Raw genomic sequence first — 19,813 nt, 5'->3', positions numbered from 1 at the left:
TTTGCAGTCTTATTCCCACACTCAAGACCTCCGCTCCCCCTTCACCATAGGCGACCCCCTCCACTGTCCATTCTTTTTTCAACAATAGCATCACTCCTCCTCCTTGTTTATTTTCTCTATTTCTCATCCATACATTATATTTACCATCCCCTAAGTTAAATGCATCTATACTACCAGTCACTTTTGTTTCTGTAATCCCCATGACATTTGGTTTTTCCTTGCTCAGGTAATCTCCTATTTCTAACATTGACGATATTAACCCATTCACATTAGTGTATGCCACCTTCAAGCTGCCACCTCATCTCTTCTGTACCACTTCCTTAGGTCCATGTCTATCACTCTCTAGAAAAACTTTCTTTTATCCTCTTCTGATCCTCCTTCATTCTTTTCATTGGCTTGATTCTTCAATTCTCTTATCGTGTTGCTTTCCTCCACACTTCTGTCCTTTCTTACCCAGACTTTTTTGTAGGTCTCTGTTCTTGCTAACTTCCATGACTTTCCCACCACTTCTTCCACAGCAGCATGAGACCTAAATCTAATTTTTACTGGTCGTTGGGCTCCTTCTTCATACTTTCCAAGCCTGAATACTTCTTTGATCTCCCCTACCAGCTCATGACCTTCTTCCTGAATTGCTTCAGTTACTTGTTCCACTGCCTTCCTTTCCTTCTTTTCCCTTGTATGTCTGACTGGCATGTGCTCTTCTTTAATGCCCACCACTACTACAGACTTCTTTTTTCAACCGTGTCCCTCACTATTTCTGGTTTTTCTTTTATCACCTTGATCACCTTTTCAGTTATAGCTTCATCCTTAGCCTTGACTTGTTCCTCCACAATTTTCTCAAAGCTAACCTTTTCCTTTTCTTGTTCCTCCTTCCAGACTTTGTGTGTTTCCTTTAATTCCTTGACTTTAACCTCCACGTCTTCTGCCTTTTTCTCATTCAGTGTTACCTGCTTGTGCTCGCTCATTTCTCGATGTTGTACACTGTCAACAGCCTTTGTTTCTTCGGGACAGCACGATTGTACCCTAGCACGGCTCCCACCTTAGTAATTCACGTCCAGGATTTAATCCCACGTAGCTATGATGTGCATTTGGAGCACGTCTGGTGATCAGCTGTGTCAGTCCGCCATCTTGTGTGTGTGTGTGTGTGTGTGTGTGTGTGTGTGTGTGTGTGTGTGTGTGTTTACCTAGTTGTATTTACCTAATTGTAGTTACCTAATTGTATTTACCTAGTTGTGGTATACGGGAGAGGAGCTACGCTGGTTCTGTCCCGTCTCTATATCTACTATTATCCAACTTGGCCTTAAATCATGAATGGTCTTGGCATGGACCACATCCTTTTCCAGGCCGTTCCAGCCTCCACCATTCTTTGTTTGAAGCTGTTCTTTATGTCTCTTGTACAGGCTTCCTTTTTCATCTTCCTTCCATGCCCTCTTGATTCTCTTGTATCCCATATTATTAGATCTTTTGTCCACTTTTTCCATCCCACTCATCACCCTATATACCACAATCAGATTTCCTCTCTCCTTCCTCTGTTTCAGTGTCAGTTGGTTCAGCTGCTTCAATCTCTCTTCATATGTTAAATCTCTTAGTCCTGGAACCAGCTTTGTTGCTGCCCTCTGAATCCTCTCTACTTTCCTTAAATTGTCTTTGTACTCAGTGACCATACTATTGCTGCGTATTCCAACCTTGGATGTACCATGGTTATAATCAGTTTCTCATCATTTCCTCATCCAGATATTGAAAAGCAACTTTTATGTTTCACACCAGGTTGCATGTCTCACCTACTATTCTACTTATATGTTCCTCTGGCGATAGATTATCTGATATAGTTATTCGTAGGTTCTTTTCCATTGATGCTTTCTTAGTGCTTTTGTTTTCCAAAGTATAGTTGCCTAAAATTCTCTTTTTGCTCTTTCCAAATTTCATCACACTTCACTTTCTGATGTTAAATTCCATTTCCCATCTACAACTCCATTTTCATATCTTATCTAGGTCCTGTTGTGGTGCTTGACAGTCCTCTTCACTTTCAATCCTCCTCAGCAACTTAGCATCATCCGCAAACAAACTCATATAGCTGTTCACTCCCTCCGCCATGTCGTTGATGTAGCTTGCTAACATAACCAGAGCCAGCACTGACCCTGTGGAACTCCACTAATCACTTTCCCCCATGAGGACCTCACACCTCTGATCACCATCCTCATTTCCCTATTTTCTAAAAAGCCCTTCATCCACCTCAGAAGTCCTTGTCCCAGTCCTCCAGTGCACTCTATCTTCCACAGCAGTCTCTTATGCAGCATCTTATTTAATGCTTTCTGTAGATCTTAAATAAAGTCCATAAGCCCAACCTTCCCTTTCCTGCACTATGTGAGTCACTCATGAGTAAAAGCACATCAGATTCGTTGAACAAGATCTTCCTCCTTGAAAGCCATATTGTTTGTCTGTGAATCTGTTCTGTCTCTCCAGCTAGTCCATCCATTTATTTTTGCTCAGCTTTTCACAGATCTTCACTGCCACACTTGTCAAGGAGACTGGCCTGTAGTTTTCAGGGTCTTCACGGCATCCTCCTTTGTGAATTGGTATAATGGCCTTACCTTCTGCTGGTGAGCTGGCTATGACGCATTGGATCTTGTCAGCTAATTGCTTACTGCACTCCTTCAGACCCAGCCTGACACACCATCCAGTTCTAGTGCTTTCCTCACTTCCAGACTTTCCATTATTCCTTCCACCTTTTGTACTGAAACTTGGATTCCTTCCAGGTATTCCATATTTTCTTCTCTTCCTACATGCCCATTAAAGACACTCCCTTGTAAACACTGCCTGAAAACAACCATTCATAACTTACACCATTGCTGCTGCATCCTTGTACTCTTCACCATCCACTTTAAGTTTACTTAATCCTCTTTTTTTCAGCTTGCTGTCGACACATCTATGAAATAACTTTGGCTGTTTTCTGCAATTTTCTTCTACATTCCTCTTGTAATTCCTCTGTTCCTTTCTTCATATTCTGATGTATTCATTTCTCACTTGTTTGTACTTCACTCATAGGTCATGTCTTTTCTCTCTTCTCTGCCTGCTCCATGCTACATTATTCTCTCCCTTTGCTGTTTCACATCCTCTATTGAATCAAGTTGTGTTTCTAACCTCCCTTTTCCCTATTTTTGGCACGTATCGCCTTACTCCCTCGTTGTAAATCTCCAGTAAGGACAGCCACTTCTTTTCCGCTGTTTCAGCTCTGTAGAACTTACTCCGGTCCGTTTCTTCAAAACGCTTTCTCAACTGTGCAAAGTTCACCTTGCAGTAAATGTATCTCCCAATTTTGTGGTCTTCTCCTCTCCTTACTCCTCATGTCATTCATTGTAAACTCAATTACCACGTGATCACTTTGTCGTACGACACGATCATGACGTGATCACTTTGTCACACGACATTTTTTCAACTATTTCAGGCTCCTTTGTAAACACTAAGTCTAGCCTTGAAGGTTCATCACTCCCCTAAAATCTTGTGTTCTCCTTGATCCATTGTGTAAGACTGTTGTCCAATGCCATCCTCAACAGCGTGTTTCCCCGTGATCCCTCACCTCTATGTGTGTGTGTGGTGTGTGTTTATTTACTATTTTTCATATATTTATTTGTATTATTTTATTTTTTTGTGTGTGCTGCTTGTAACGCCGGTAGGCTTACTTGAGGGCCCTTATGGACGGCCCAAGCCTGTTAGTGGTGCAGGCTAATTTTATTTATAGTGGCTGCCTTGATGTATGACTCTTGCTTGGCCCATGCTGCCCCTGGTGCTACTCTTGACCAAAGTCGTTGAAGTTAAGGCTGATTGAAGATCCAGACAGCATGTGGGTAACCTTCCATTACTCAGCGATGACTTGAAAAATCAGCGTGTTTCGGTGGGGACTCAAACCTAGTCCATGCTAGGTCCTCGGGCTCACTGCACCTGAACGCTAATCACTCTGCCACCGCCTCCCCCAGTAACTGTGGAGATTGACTCCGGGCCTCCAAAATACGACATTACGCCTCCATATTATATAGTTAAGGGACACATATTTAAACTACTCCAAGCGAATTTTAAATATCCTGACCTTTAACGGGGGACTTCGCCCTCCTTGACCCCCCCAGCGTGGTAACACTACACTGTGACTGCAGCAGAAAATGCATAACTGGCAACTTGGGCCTGTGGGTAACAGCTGAGCCAGGTGGGACTCTGATTCGGTAGGAGAGCCCAGGAGTGTTTCGGGGGTGCACTGATTTTTTACGAATTTTCGAATAGTACGGGGGTCCTGGGTCCCCAACCCCCGTACTATTTGAGGGACGGCTGTATTCATTATTTAAATCGCACTTTCCATTTCTTTTCCATCACACTATCCATTACAGTCCAACCTCACCATTTGCACACATATGGGCGGTCTGGAGGTGCGCAAATGGCGAACTTAATAACGTGGGTAAAAATACATACGGGCGGTCACGGCCCAAAACCCCCCTTCCAGGGGGGGGGGGGGGGGGAATCTGCTGGCAGGAAACACGTCATACTCACGGCCAATCTCTTGCTTTTTTTTTCCACTGTCCACCTTCTTAATCACTTCCACCTGTGCTATGGTCATCATCGGGTTCTTCTGAGGTTTAGGCTTTGATGATGCTGCATGCAGCATGATGGTGGTGGAAAGGTGAGGCAGAAAACATCGAATAATCGCAGTCACCACGAGATGAGGAGGCGTTCGGGTTAACCTCTTCAGTACCATGACGCAGTATATGAGTCATTTCATCTCTCGAACCATATCCTAGAGATGCTGTATGTGCGTCATGGTCATTGGACTATTCTACGTAGTCTGTAAAACCAGGATATGGCATGGAGGTTATGTTTTGTCTGCTTGTATTGAAGGGGTTAAGGCGGGAAACGACATGTTGTGTGCATTGGCAGTGTTCTTCACTAGTGGCAGAGGGCGCGCAGGTGGTAAACAGCTGTAGCTTGCCAGCAGATGCCATTTTGCTGCCAGAACAGCAAGTAAACGTCCTCAAGATCAGCAGATGCCATTTTGGTGCCAGAACAGCAAGTAAACGTCCTCAAGATCAGCAGATGCCATTTTGGTGCCAGAACAGCAAGTAAACATCCTCAAGATCAGCAGATGCCATTTTGGTGCCAGAACAGCAAGTAAACGTCCTCAAGATCACCAGATGCCATTTTGGTGCCAGAACAGCTAGTAAACATCCTCAAGATCAGCAGATGCCATTTTGGTGCCAGAACAGCTAGTAAACATCCTCAAGATCAGGAGACGCCATTCTACTGCCAGAACAGCTAGTAAACGTCCTCAAGATCAGCGGACGCCATTTTGCTGCCAGAACAGCAAGTAAACGTCCTCAGAAGATCAACAGATGCCATTTTGCTGCCAAAACAGCTAGTAAACATCCTCAGAAGATCAACAGACACCATTTTGCTGCCAAAACAGCTAGTAAACATCCTCAGAAGATCAACAGACGTCATTTTACTGCCAAAACAGCTAGCAAACATCCTCAGAAGATCAACAGACGTCATTTTGCTGCCAAAACAGCTAGTAAACATCCTCAGAAGATCAATAGACATCATTTTACTGCCAAAACAGCTAGTAATCATCCTCAGAAGATCAACAGACGTCATTTTACTGCCAAAACAGCTAGCAAACATCCTCAGAAGATCAACAGACGTCATTTTACTGCCAAAACAGCTAGTAAACATCCTCAGAAGATCAACAGACGTCATTTTGCTGCCAAAACAGCTAGTAAACATCCTCAGAAGATCAATAGACATCATTTTACTGCCAAAACAGCTAGTAATCATCCTCAGAAGATCAATAGACACCATTTTGCTGCCAAAACAGCTAGTAATCATCCTCAGAAGATCAATAGACATCATTTTGCTGCCAAAACAGCTAGTAAACGTCCTCAGAAGATCAACAGACGTCATTTTACTGCCAAAACAGCTAGCAAACGTCCTCAGAAGATCAATAGACGCCATTTTGCTGCCAAAACAGCTAGTAAACATCCTCAGAAGATCAGCGAATGCCATTTTGCTGCCAGTGAGACGCTGTTACTATAGCGACGAGGTGTGCAAATAGCGAGACCACCTGCGCAAATGGTGGGATGATGGCCGCAAATTAAGGCGGCGCAATTGGTGAGGTTTTACTGTATTTGAATCAATAAAAATTTGTACCTTTGGCAAATACTGCGCAGAGGTAATTTTTGGGGCATTTTTTGGCGCGTTATATGATTAAAAAAATATAAATAAATAAAAAAATATCCTGAAAAAAGGGGCGTCTTACATGGGGGGAAATACAGTATGTACTTATTTGTAGTATACAGGGCCTGAGATCAAGCTCAGATAGTCCTGTCTCCCAATCTATAATTGTCCAACTTTTCCTTCATTTTATGGATACTGCCCGCTTCAGCAATGTCTTTGTTTAGTCCATTCCATGTATCCACACTCCTGTATGGAAGGCTGTACTTCTTTCTGTCTTTCAAACAAGTCCTCTTTCTCAACTTCTTGCTGTGTTCTCTTAGTTGCCTCCTCCCTTCCATCTCATTTAAATAATTTTATTCAACACATCCATTCTACCTGTATTCCTGTACAACGCTGTCAGGTTGCAGTGCTTATAGGTTCTCTTCGTTGAGTGTTGGTAGATCCAGTTCCTTCAATCTAGTCTCTTATGAGACTTGATAGTTCTGGTACAATCTTAGTTGCAATCTTTTCAATTCTTTCAAGTCAAAGTCTGAAATCCCCATTTTTAAATGACCCCCTGAGGCTTTAATCTTGGCTCCCTCAGTGGTGCTGCCAGACATGCAATTTTTGACCCATGCTACATTATTTTTTTTGCAGTGCTATTCATTAATTTTTAGCACTATATGGTAATCTCGATTTATGTGTTTGATGGATGTTTAGTTATAAAGAAAACACATGAAAACACATGTTTTTGTATATAAATCATTCCTTTTTTATTTTTTTTTTTTTTTTTACGTTGTTGCCTATTGCGCCGGTAGGCATCTTCCCGGTGGGGCCTGATGGTCGGCCCAAGGCTTCTTCCAGGTGGGGCCTGATGGTCGGCCCAGCCCGTTCTGGCGCAAGCGAGTGTTATAGTGTTATTGTTTTTCTCAAAATAAAAGTATCCCTTGTCTTCATCTTGCGCCTTCTTTACACAAACATCACCCTGCCTGTACACCTGCCTGCTATTGTGACTCAGAGGCAAGTGATGCGGCAAGTAGCAACGAGTGGATCATTAGGGGGTGGGGATGGTGGCTGACCCATGTGTCCCAATGTTGAGAAACTGTACTTATGTATGCTATAGTCAATCCAGGAGGAACTGGCGGATTGGGGGGTGAGAGGTGCGGGTCAGCCCCGCACCGCAATTTGCCACACACTCTCAACACTTCTCGCTTCCTCTCATATGTCAGCTATTTACTACCTTTAAATTAATTTAATTAAATAATTGGATAATCCAATAAGGTCATATAGCGTTAAGATTGTTTAGTTTTTAAGATAACAACAAATATTTTGTATAAATACCACGACACTTGACAGCGTTGTATTCCAACGTTGTCATTCTACACATCCAGAGCCCAGGTCACTTCTCTCAAGGTCATGGAAGGGTCAGTAGGTGGGCCCATGGGTGGCCGCTCATGCCTCTGCCTCTCCCTCCCTCCCTCTCCTGCCTCTCCATGTCGTTGGCTGCACAGCGAGAAAGAATTAATTTACAATGTAAACAAGTACTTTTAGACGAAAAACAACAGAGGATTTCTCATACCACTCACAAGAGTAACTGCAAGAACAGCAAGAGCCACTAATGTTAGTGAAAGAACTATTGAAAGAGTCTGCGCCAAACTGGATCATGAGTGCATGACGAACAGGTCACCAAGACAGCCTGTATTCTCGTCCCCGAAGAAGAGAAGAGAAGAGAAGAGAAGAGAAAGAGAAAGAGAAAGAGAAAGAGAAAGAGAGAGAGAGAGAGAGAGAGAGAGAGAGAGAGAGAGAGAGAGAGAGAGAGAGAGAGAGAGAGAGAGAGAGAGGAGGAGGAGGAGGAGGAGGAGGAAATGAAGGGTGGATAATGGTGGTCCACTCAACACCTTGACTCTAATCCCACAATTGGAGACAAGAGATGTGGCAGCGTGGTACGGGAGGAGAGACCCCCGCAGAAACTCCCCAATCCGCCAGTTCCTCGTGGATTCACTATAGACACTTTCAGAAACATAACTGATGTGGCCAGAGGGAATTTCAAATCCATAGGAAGCGATAAAGTGACAAATGTATGTATACATGATATACCGCAATGTTAAACACTGGCTTCACGTAAATATACGTGGTTGACCTCTTATGGGTTAAATTACTGATGTTTCTTTGTTTACAGCGCATCAAAGACCACACTACAGAGCCTGGGCACACCCTCGGTAATGAAGAGTTGAGCAAAATCCTCATTCAGCTCCTTTGTCACAGCCAAGCAGTTGCTAGCTCTATCTCTGCCATAGCCACCTCTGAGGCTGTGGCCACAACACAAAGGAGAGACCAAATCCAAGATGACATACGAAAAAACCTTCAGAAGCTCTCTAGCTGTACTTCAAGACTGTATCAGGTAAGTGTTCACCCTGCATACTATTGTTGAATCTATTGAACTTTACTGGAGACATAAATCATGAGCTTTCACAGATTTATAAATAGAATTGTATCCTTTCTACCTAGCACAGGCTCAAGCACCAGAATTTTCAGTTAATTTGATTAAATAAATGAATAAAATTATTTTGATATACCAAGGTGCCTTGTAACTGGAAGTAGATTAAAATACATTCGCATATTTTTTATAGTACTCCTCTGCCTGCATCTTTAGATTCTAGGGGGTTCTCTGGAAAATTGTCAATTCTCCACTAAAAAATAAAATTGTCCCACCACATTTTACACTACCTTTTGATCATGTCTTCATTTTATATTTTCCAATTATGACACAAAATTATCATAAATGTGTACACTCAACAAAAGTTCTCGAACACCTGGGCACGACGGATGTGGAAATTAATCGATTGCGACTAGTCACCTCAGAATGGTTGGTACCCCAATTGTGATGACATCTGAATCCATTGCTGTACCATATGTGATACGTTTCAATACTGTGTTGATTTGGTGGCAGTAAGTCATGCTCATGTTAGTTTCGGTGGAGACCCCACAAGACCGGTGCAAAGTCGTTATTATCCTTCACACTGAAGGACTCAGTTATCTCCAACAGCATAGTGGATTGATGTGTCCATCTCTACCGTATCACTCTGGCCCAACAGATATGTGGAAAAAGGTGACATGCCTCGAAGCTTCGAAGCAGACTTAACTGTATGATCGGCGCAGGCGGTGCATACACTCATTATTAAATAAATACCTCCCATCCTCATATATCTTACAATTAACCAAGCTGTTGCAGTATGTGGTTTAAGCATTGATTTTGGCAGATATTTTTATTTTACATTCTTTTAGTATGTAACCTGGATAACACACTGGCCCTGTGGCCGGGGTAATGGGCTCCCTCCCACCACAGGCTCAAGGGCCAATGTTACGGAGATGAGCACCGAGGTTACGCGCTGCTACAGCGTATGCCCCCAACTTTACCTCTACCTTTACCTTTAGTGGCAATTACACTCAACCCTCGATTTGCCGGACCTCCATTTGCCGGATTTCGGATTTGCCGGACAAGAGTCCGTGGGGTAAAAAAAAAAAAAAAAAGTCCGGGACAAGTCGATTTCAAACTACCGCGCCAGACAAAGTTCGCAAATCGGGCACTAGATGGCAGCGCGGGCGGACATACACGTCTAGTACTGGACTGTACACAAGTCTGCCGCGTCACACGAGTGTTGTGCTTACGTGCTTGTCGTGGATACACCTCTTCTTCACAACGATGCCACCCAAAAACCCACCAAAGAAAGTAACCAAGCGTACAGCTAAACCTGTGCACCTTTCTATGCGAGGTGTAGTCCGGGGGTGGGTTGTGTTTCCCGGACATATATAGGGTAAAGTCCGGCAAGGGGGTAGACCCCCGGACATTTTCCATTGCCGGACATTTGCCATTCCCGGACAAGCCTTCCCCCCTTTTAGTCCGGCAAATCGAGGGTTGAGTGTATATGCAAACTACCACCTGGAATTATCATTCTCTCATTTGAATAGGAATGACGTCAGGCACAGCATTTAAATTGACTGATAACGTTTTGAAGCAGAATGGGTTACAAATTTTTTTTATCCACACGACAGCCTCATAAAAACTGTCAATAATTTCTGTAACGCAATGACGACCTAATGTTAGTGACTCGGTACTAAATTAGTTAGTACCAGAATGACGTCATCCTACAGACGAAAAAAATGCACTGGTGACGAGGAATTATCACCGCAGCATACAACCAATTATTAAAATACGGTTACATAACCGAATGTTCACCTTACACCACAGCATATTAACCCTCTCGCGCACCGTAAGTTTCTAATAAGTTTCTGTTCCACTCATCATACATTTCTCAGGCCCGACCGGCCTTTTTTTGCCGCCGCGATACTCTACATTCCCGGACGTATTTTACCCTCACAGATATATTGTACACCAATAAATTTGGTATCAATGGTTTCATAAAGACTTGTAATAGAACATGCACACATAAAAATATATATATATATATATATATATATATATATATATATATATATATATATATATATATATATATATATATATATATATATATATATACACACATATATATATAAACAATACAAACCTGTTTCAAGTCTCCGTATAGAGTATTGTAGACAATAAATCCGAAGTACCAACTCTTCCCCACTCACTAGCTCGAAATTTTGTGGGCCAACTTTTTAAGCGAATATATGTTTTAAAGCAGAATTTAGTGAGGATTCGTATGGTATCCTCAAAATCCTCATACGCATATTAGTTCCTGAGTTACACCGAGAAAACTGTATTTTTTTCTCTCCCATCTGAGTAGGGTAACAAATAAAAATCACTCAAAGCTTCTCATCTACGTTCCTTAGAGAGGTTGCCATATGTTACTATTAAGAAATTTATCCCAACAAATGACGCTCCAAAATTTGACTCACTTTCATCGAAAAACTTAATTTTTAATCATTTTTTTAAACTTTTATGACGCGTTTCTCGTCATCGTGCGCCAGGACCTTTTACCCGTTGGTGACGTGAAACGTGTCATCGTGCGCTAGAGGGTTAACAATACATTATCGAGATCATGCAACAAGACTTATCAGTGCGCATGTAACACTGAGCCAATGGCAACTCACCCCTTCACACTAAGCATGTGTACATGGGGCTACCACCCATTCTACACTGGGAGAGGTGTCTCAAAATTTTTTGTTCGTGTACCTCAGAATGCATGGTGCTTAAAGCATTTTAGAACTTTTTGTGGAGAGTGTACATTATAGGCTGGGGTGTGGAGTCAGAATCGGTTGAGTCGGCTACTTTTGGTCAGAGTCAGAGTCGATAAAAATACCTCCGACTCCTTTATGTAATCATTTACCAAGTAATGTAGTTGATTTTTTTTATTTTTTTTCTTTTTTATGACTGTAGTGCGACTTTCTTGAGCTGCCTCTTTGTCAATGCCAGTCTGTTACTGCTGTAATATATGACTGCTAGGCCAGTTTTGCTTCTTCATGGGGAATTCCCACAATTTTATGGGAGAGATTAGCTTTTGTAGGAGCTCTTGTGGGTGGACATTTCAAGACAGCATTATGGGTTATTATGGCAGGAATATTGATTTAACATGGATGTTTTTTGTGTGTAAAAATGTTTTATTTCATATTTCACCTGATTTAATAATTATGTAGATCTTTGAGATGCTGTATTTCGCGGCGTATAACGCGCTCTGGCATATAACGCACACCCCAAACTTTAAGACAACAATTTTGGAAAAAATAGCTCTTAAAATGCACAGAAATATGTACGGTTAACCCGGTAGTAGCGACGGGCCAAATCTGTGGCTTTACCGTGTAGCAGCGACGGGCCAGATTTGTGCCATGATATAAACCCCCAAAAAAGATGATACATAATCTGCTCACAAATGCTTTGATATATATTATGAAATGGTTTGTGTGAGGGGTGATTTTTTCTCATTTTTCTCGCTTAGAGGGACCATTAAGGAGACCGACTGAGTAAAATCCTATCTTCTTTCCTTATCACTCAAATTGCAGATTTGATTTTCTGATGATTTGTTTTGCATAAGTGAATCTATAATGAATGTTTGAGCAACTTTGGGCCATATTTCATTTTTTTTTTAATCAAAACGCCAAAAAAAAAAAAAAAAAAAATGATGAATACTGACTAGGTTTTCCTTTATAATTCCTTGCAAAATTGTCTGACAGTAGTTTACATCATAGGTAAGGAAGCTGTCGTGGCAGAATTTTTTTTTCTCTTTAGTTTATGAGAAAAAAAATCCATTTTCCCCTGTTTAATTATATTTTCAAAAATATATGAGTTCCAAAACAAATTTTTAAAATTCTGAGACAGCAGAAAAAAAAGCTATTGTAATGCTCTTTCCACCAATACCTTATTCATTGAAATTGAATGATAAATGTAGGAGTTATTCACCAATGTATTGTAAAAAGTTAGATTTGAGTTACGGGGCATTAAAGTTACGTAAGTACGTATTGATGTTCCTCGTCTATGAATGGCCACACTGTGCCGAATATTGTTAGTACCAGGTATTGTAATGTTGTTGCCTTGCTATTTAAGAGATCTTGAGTCATGAACATGGCATCTGATCCCACTTCTTGTTGAAGTATTACTCACTCAAAGGTGAGGGTGTCAGGGAGCCACCGCCTCCCTCATTGTTGCCAGTTTTTGTTTGCATCGCTTGGTGTTAGAAACTATCTGGCTGGTAGGATTTGCTTTCTTCCTTTTCTGTTTTAATCTTCTTTCTTGGTGTGATGATCTGTCAGAAGCTCTGTCTTTCCTTGTCTTGTATTTGTTTTCATTTTTTTTTGTTTTTTTGTTGTATGGTGAGATGGGCTCTTCTATCTTGAAACTGAAGTAGAAGGCTGTGGTAATGATGGTGGTGTTGATGCAGAAGCATCAGGAACAACAGTCGTGGCAGCAGGGAGCGAGTGAGAGGTGGTGGTGAGTGAGGCAGGAGCGGTGGGTGGTGGAGAGTCAGGCTTTGCTGCTCCATGCGGAACGCCTGTCTGTCTCTCTTCATTTTCTGCTCGAGCATGGCGTGCCTTCTTCAAGCAGGCAATCCTCTTGACAATGGCAGCCTTTCTTCTTGGCATTTGAACTGGATGAAGCCAGCATCATCAGCAGTTTCGTCATAAGAGGAAAAAAAGGCAGTGTGGGGGGAGAGCGTACACACCTACATCTATCCTTTGCGTGACAAAGACACGCACTGATGAATTATGGTAAGAGCTATGGGACAGTGTTGCCCCGCATGCACAGGAGAAAGTATCCGACACCACCAGAGAGAAAACTATTCGTGTCTAAATACTACAGTGTTTTTCTTACAATTTTTTTTCTAAAGGTATCTTCTGCCACATGTGACCTTGACTGAGCGCGTGGGGTGATTTAAACGGCGATTTAAACGCCCATTTAAACTCGGTCGGTAAAAATTCCCCCTGTAATGCTTTCTCTATGCCCTTAGGGCCAGGAATTGCCAGGTGTAAAGCCGACTTAAAACACAAGTGAGACGCTTGGCCAGCAAGTGCTCAAAGATCTTAGACAAGACTGGGGTTATGGAGATGGGTCTGTAACCACCGGGGTGAATAGAGGGTGAGGATTCCTTAGGTATCCGGGTAACAATAGCAGTACGCCAGCATACTGGAAAAGAACCCTTACGTAACAGAGCTCTAAAAATAACTGCTAGTTTTGGAGCCAATAGAGATGCTGTCTTTTTGTAAAACAGAGGCAAGAATCCCAAAGGATCACAACTGCCGAATGAGTCCAAGTCATTAAGGTATCTTAATAATTCTGATGACTCAAAGGCAATAGCGCTTAATTTTACATTCTGGGAACAGGATGGAGGCAGGTCCAATACTTCATTACATTGTTTTGAATTAAAAGTAGAAGCCAAAAGATTAACTTTATCTCTCGAACTATGGCAGATTGAACCATCTCCTTCTGTGGTACACTACGCCGTAGACTTGTTCTTCCATCATCATATTGCGTGGTGTGCCACCGGTGGTGCACGCTTCTTTTGCTCCATCCATGGCACAATCCGCCATACACGTATTATTGTTTCAAAACACTGCGTCTTGTACCACATGTGGAGGCACAATACTTGTTGAGTCATTACAAGATATAGCCTATCTTATGAGATCTTATGACACTTTATTCTTTGTATTACTTTATCCTACAAAATCTTCTTTCTCCTTTCTTTCCTTCCATCATCCCTCTCTATACATTTCTTTTTCCGTCATGCTAATCTTTCTGCATCTATCTCTTTTACATCTCTTTTCCTTTTTTTTTCTGCCGCATTGACTGACTTCCTGACTGACTAATGACTTGAGTGATTAACTTAATGTCTTGCCACTGCCTGAATAAATGGTTAACTTTCTGACTGACTGACTCTTATTTACTAACTGATTGACTGACTGACTTCCCAGCTAACTGACTCAATAAATTTTAGACTGAATTCTGGATGTAGGCTGATGCTTACTAACTGACTGACTGACTAACTGAAGAAAAGCTGCTGAGTGACTAGCATTTTAATTTTGTATTTGAGTGACTGACTAGCTGACAGACTGACTGACTGACTGACAAACTGATTGATTGACTGACTGATTGATTGACTCACTAAAGGTATATATAGCTGAACAATAACAAAATTTTTTGGTTATTTCCTAACTCACTGAATGATTGACTGAGTATCAGAAAGTCTACCTAGATAAGCGAAAAGAAAAGATTCTGACTTATTTCCTGACTCAACCATTGACTAACCGCTGACTGAATAATTAACTGACTGACTGACCGACTGATTGACTGGCTGACCGACCAACTGACTGCTTGTCTTGGTGTGGTCTAGTCTTTGGTAATACAGAACCTATTTATTTTACTTTATTCTACAAAAAGGGTTTCGAAAAAAAGAAAAAAAAACTTACAATTAAGAGGCCAAATTTCACTGAATACTGGAAAGTTTTCAAATCAGATAAATGTAATTTTGAAATAATTTTTCTGGGTTTAAACTGAATAACACTAAATGTTTTGTTGGTCATAATTTGATTCCATCACATGTTAACATGAATTGAGTGATATTATATGCTAAAACAAAAGAAAAAGGTTTAAAAATACTTAGATTTTATTTTGTTTCCAAGCAAATGTACCACGGGTGGCACAACACGCAACAGTTGAAAATGCATGATGTACCGCCAGTGGTACACATCACGGGGAAAGTGTTAAATTCTGCTGCCTTGTTGCTTCTCTACCTTCTATTGATATTTTCAAGCTGACTGCTCTTTTGAGCTTGCTAACTGCATGCCTCCCCTCTTCCCTGAGGCTCTGCCGCACATGACTTTCTACTCAAGCTCATCCCTATACTGTCCAAATCTTACGCAAGAGTTAACCAGCATCTTCACTCTTTCATCCCTCACGCTGGTAAACTCTGGAACAATCTTCCTTCATCTGTATTTCCTCCTGCCTACAACTTGAACTCTTTCAAGAGGAGAGTATGAGGACACCTTTCCTTCCAGAATTGACCTCTCTTTCGGTCACTCCTCTGAACCTTTTTTCATAGGAGCAGCGAGTATTGAGCTTTTTTTTATATACTGAATAACACTACTTCATTAACCACTCTAAACCGCAAAAGTTTTCCTCGGGAGATCCCCCATAATGCAAAAGTCATCGAAAAATACAATTTGAAACTGAGAAAAAATCATAAAAAATGTTTTATAGAAAATTTTCTGGCGCACCCTGCTGTGAAATCCATTTCTTTCTAGATTGTCGCATTTAGCTGGAATTCCATGATTCCCGAAAAATTCCAACTTTTTATTGCTGCGATGTACAGAAAAAATTAGTAAAGAAAAGTTCCTCATTTTTTCACAATGGAGTCTGTAAAATATAGTTTATAATCTTTGACCTGAAAATTTACTGCCCACAGAGAGCCAAAGTTGTGGTGAAACAATAAATAATTTTGGTAAATTTTTGTAGTTTTTTCATTCTGGAATGAATCTCATTGAATAAAAGTTGTAGAAAATCATCCATATAACTCAACTGTGAAATCAGATTATGATTTGGTCTGACTGTTTGGCTGGAATTCCATGATTCCCCCAAAATTCCAAGTTTTTACTGGTGTGACGTACAGGAAAATTTATTGATGAAAAGTTGCTCATTTTATCGCAATGGAGTCTGAAAAATATAGTTTATAATCTTTGACCTGGAAATTTACTGCCTGCAGAGAGCCAAAGTTGTGGTGAAACTCAAAAAAATATTTTTTTTAGTTTTTCATTCTGGAATGAATCTCACTGAATAAAAGTTGTAGAAAATCATCCTTATGATTTGGACAGACTGTTTGGCTAAAATTCCATGATTCCCCCAAAATTCCAACTTCTGCTTCCCACTCCCCTGAACACTCCTGTGAATGTGATATTGGTTCATCTAGAACAGGGGTCCCCAAACCAGGGGTCGGGACCCCAGGTGGGGTCGGAATGCTCATTATGTGGGGTCATAAAGAGGTCATGGGGTCGGTGGGGTCGCTGAGGTACCCCCAATTAAGGCCTGGGGGTGCGAAATATCCAAGCAAGGATTACGAGACCATGACAAATTCAATGCTGTATAGTACTTTCATTGAGAAAAAATAACAAGTTAAATAATTGCTTCAAGCACCCTTACACGAGCCACGACTGACCGTTGAATCTCCCCACTCCTTCACTCCCTTACTACCCTCCCCGCTCCTACATCCTCGTGAAATTCGCGTTATCTAGATTTCATTTTATCTCCCTATTTACTAATTTATTCCAAAAATTTCACATCCTCATTATCATCAGCACCTGTAAAACTTTGGTATATAAGCAAAAGAATCCTTACTTCCATGGTTTTTGACAATTGATGAAATTAAATTCACATAAAATATCAACCTCTGTGCAGGAGCAGGCAGAGAGCACTCATTTGTGCTTCCACCCCCGCTCCCTCAGGTCAGTTCCTGTGAACCGCAATTTTATGTGGCGTTTTAGTACGGCAAGATGGTGCAATGCTGTGATATTGTGCCCCAAAGGAGGTATCACAGTGGGAAGAGAAGTGATGATGTTGCGTTACTCTTTTGAAAATATTTTATTTACATTGCTGATGAATAACATTAATTGAAATATATTTAGTAATATGAGTACAGCCATTATGGAGAAGTTTTTAAAGACACCATCTGAAACTTCCGCCAAGAAACGGAAACGCTCTAATAATCTATCATTCCTTGACTAAAAATTCACAATAGTGCTGTAAATGTAGAAGTAAACATAAACACTTGGGATATATATATATATATATATATATATATATATATATATATATATATATATATATATATATATATATATATATATATATATATATATACACACACACACACACACACACACACACACACACACACACACACACACACACACACACACACACACACACACACACACACACACACACACACAAACACACACACACTTGGGGTCGCACTGAACAGTTGAAAGTGCTGAATGGGGTCATGCTAGGAAAAGCTTGGGAACCCCTGATCTAGAACATCATGTATATCAGTGGAGGTGTCAAGACTACACTCAGCACACACACAATGAACAGAAACTAAAGGAAGACCGCCGAAACAAATCGGCTGAGGGAACACAATCGCTCTGCAGACGCCATGATGCGTAGGCAGGAACTGTTGACTATTTTAATCATGGAGTCGTCTAAGGGGCAAAAGAGGTGCCAGTTAGTCACTTAGTATCGACAGATAAATAGTTACGCGCTCCGTTCAATTTCCAGAGAGCTTCTTGCTCTCCAGCATTAGCGTCATGCTCGCCCACGTCAGAAAAAATAATATGACGCCAGCAGCATCGGGGTCATTAAGGGGTTAACCTTTTCGATGATAAACACACACCCACGGCATCTGGTGAGTACAGTGAAAGTGGTTAAAAGGGATGATTTAAATGGACTGGGGGAAACAGCTTTCTCAAGCCATCCTACAGAACTCAGCCAGGAGGAGACTGACTTCAACATCAGCAGCAAAACTATCATTGCCGTTGCCAAGACTCTAAAGAAACCAACGGTGTCAACCCTCTATGCAGACCACTGGTTCTTAAGTATCAGTTTGGAGTACCTCAGAGAACGGTGTGGCTACAGATAGGTGGTCACTGCAAAAACAAACAGGATTGGGGATGCACCACTGCTGTTTGTCAAGGATATGGAGAAGAAGGCTGTATCACAGGTAAAACATGAATTCTGCTCAACAGATGTGATTCTTGCCATGAGATGGAAGGACAACAAGATTGTCATTGTCCTTTCTTCAGATGCTGGGGTGGAGCCACTGAAAACTGTCTTGTGATACGACAAGCAGCAGAAGAAGGTGGAGGTCTCTTGTCCCAATGTCATCATGGAATACTATGTGGAGGTGGAGGGGATTGACAAGTCTGATATGTTGACCCATCTGTACAAGTCTCCTGTGGGGGCAAGACGGTGGTACATGGAGCTGTTTGGCTACATCCTGGATCTCTGCATTTGCAACGAATGGCTCATGTACAAGAGAGACTGCAAAGCTTTGAAGGAAAAGCACATGCCTCTTAAGTTCTTCAGGCTTGACATTTCAAGATTTGCAAGGTGTCATAAGACAAAGACCACAAGGCTGACATGTTTCCCTGTAGCAGCATGAACCCATGCAAGTGCTAAAGAGGGGCCAGAAGACCCTGCTGCCATGTAAGAACCAGCAGTACGACACCAAGGAATGGCACATTGACATCTTTGTGAATAACAGGCAGACCTGCAAGCACTGCTCCAGGAAGAAAGATGTGCACCATTTGCAAGGTGGCTCTGCTTGTCAAATGCAAGGAACTACTCCCTGGCCTTACATGCACTTCCAGGGAGCATGCAGTCCCTTAGCAAATCGCTCACCAAGTCACTCAGAAAGTCCCTCATCCTTCTCTTCCTGAGTCCAGTGGCAATAGTGCCAAGGAAATCATGATGGTTCTTCAGTATACCTCACAAAGACAGTGTCTCGGATCTCATGTAACAGTAAATAAGTGTACATGTATATGTAATGTCCTTTAGTATTTTGTTTTCATGCTTTATACATAAAAGGGGCAATATTTCTTAATATTTAATTTAAAAATTTCCTCTATGTTGTAAGGAAAAATTGGAATTAAAACTTTTTCATACATATTTGAGATGCATGACATAATCAGGCAAGTGAAGGTCATCAGTGTGTTGAGCACATTATATCAGAGGGTAAAGAAAAAATGCAAACTGATACCCATAGAGGGCAGTAAAGCCCAGATGGGACTAACATGGATAAAGGAAGACAGGGCAATAAAGCCCAGACGGGCATAGCGTAGTCACAGGGAGGCTGAGTGGGCCACATCTTTGATGATATTTGCAACAAATGAGTGCACGAAATGAAAAAAAAAAACTACAGAATTGAAAGTGTCTTAGAAAGACCTCAGTTTTAACGTATTAACCCTGGAATGCAAACATTGGGTGAAATTCACCGCAGCTTTTTGTCTCCCCTCTGTTTGCAAGTGATAAAGAAGGGTACGCAGCTGCCCTTCCACATATTCTCAGTGCCCCATAGCCTCTTGCCGTGAGAGGTAGTGGGCATTTTCTTTCTCCCATATTTTGAGTGTTATGTAT

At 41.4% G+C, this 19,813-nt stretch overlaps 1 protein-coding gene across 1 annotated transcript in view; it reads left to right on the top strand.

Moving 5' to 3' along the window:
• Positions 1 to 19,813, top strand: part of LOC127002838 (kinesin-like protein KIF14) — a 192,157-nt gene that overhangs the window by 167,487 nt on the left and 4,857 nt on the right. Inside the window, 1 exon segment of the mRNA XM_050869057.1 lies at positions 8,372 to 8,593. Coding sequence (XP_050725014.1) covers positions 8,372 to 8,593 — 222 coding nt within the window.

Source organism: Eriocheir sinensis, chromosome 24 (assembly GCF_024679095.1).
Source record: "Eriocheir sinensis breed Jianghai 21 chromosome 24, ASM2467909v1, whole genome shotgun sequence".
NCBI classification, from domain to species: Eukaryota; Metazoa; Arthropoda; class Malacostraca; order Decapoda; family Varunidae; genus Eriocheir; species Eriocheir sinensis.
The sequence above is the reverse complement of the archived record's forward strand: the minus strand, read 5'-3'. Positions and strand labels throughout refer to the sequence as shown.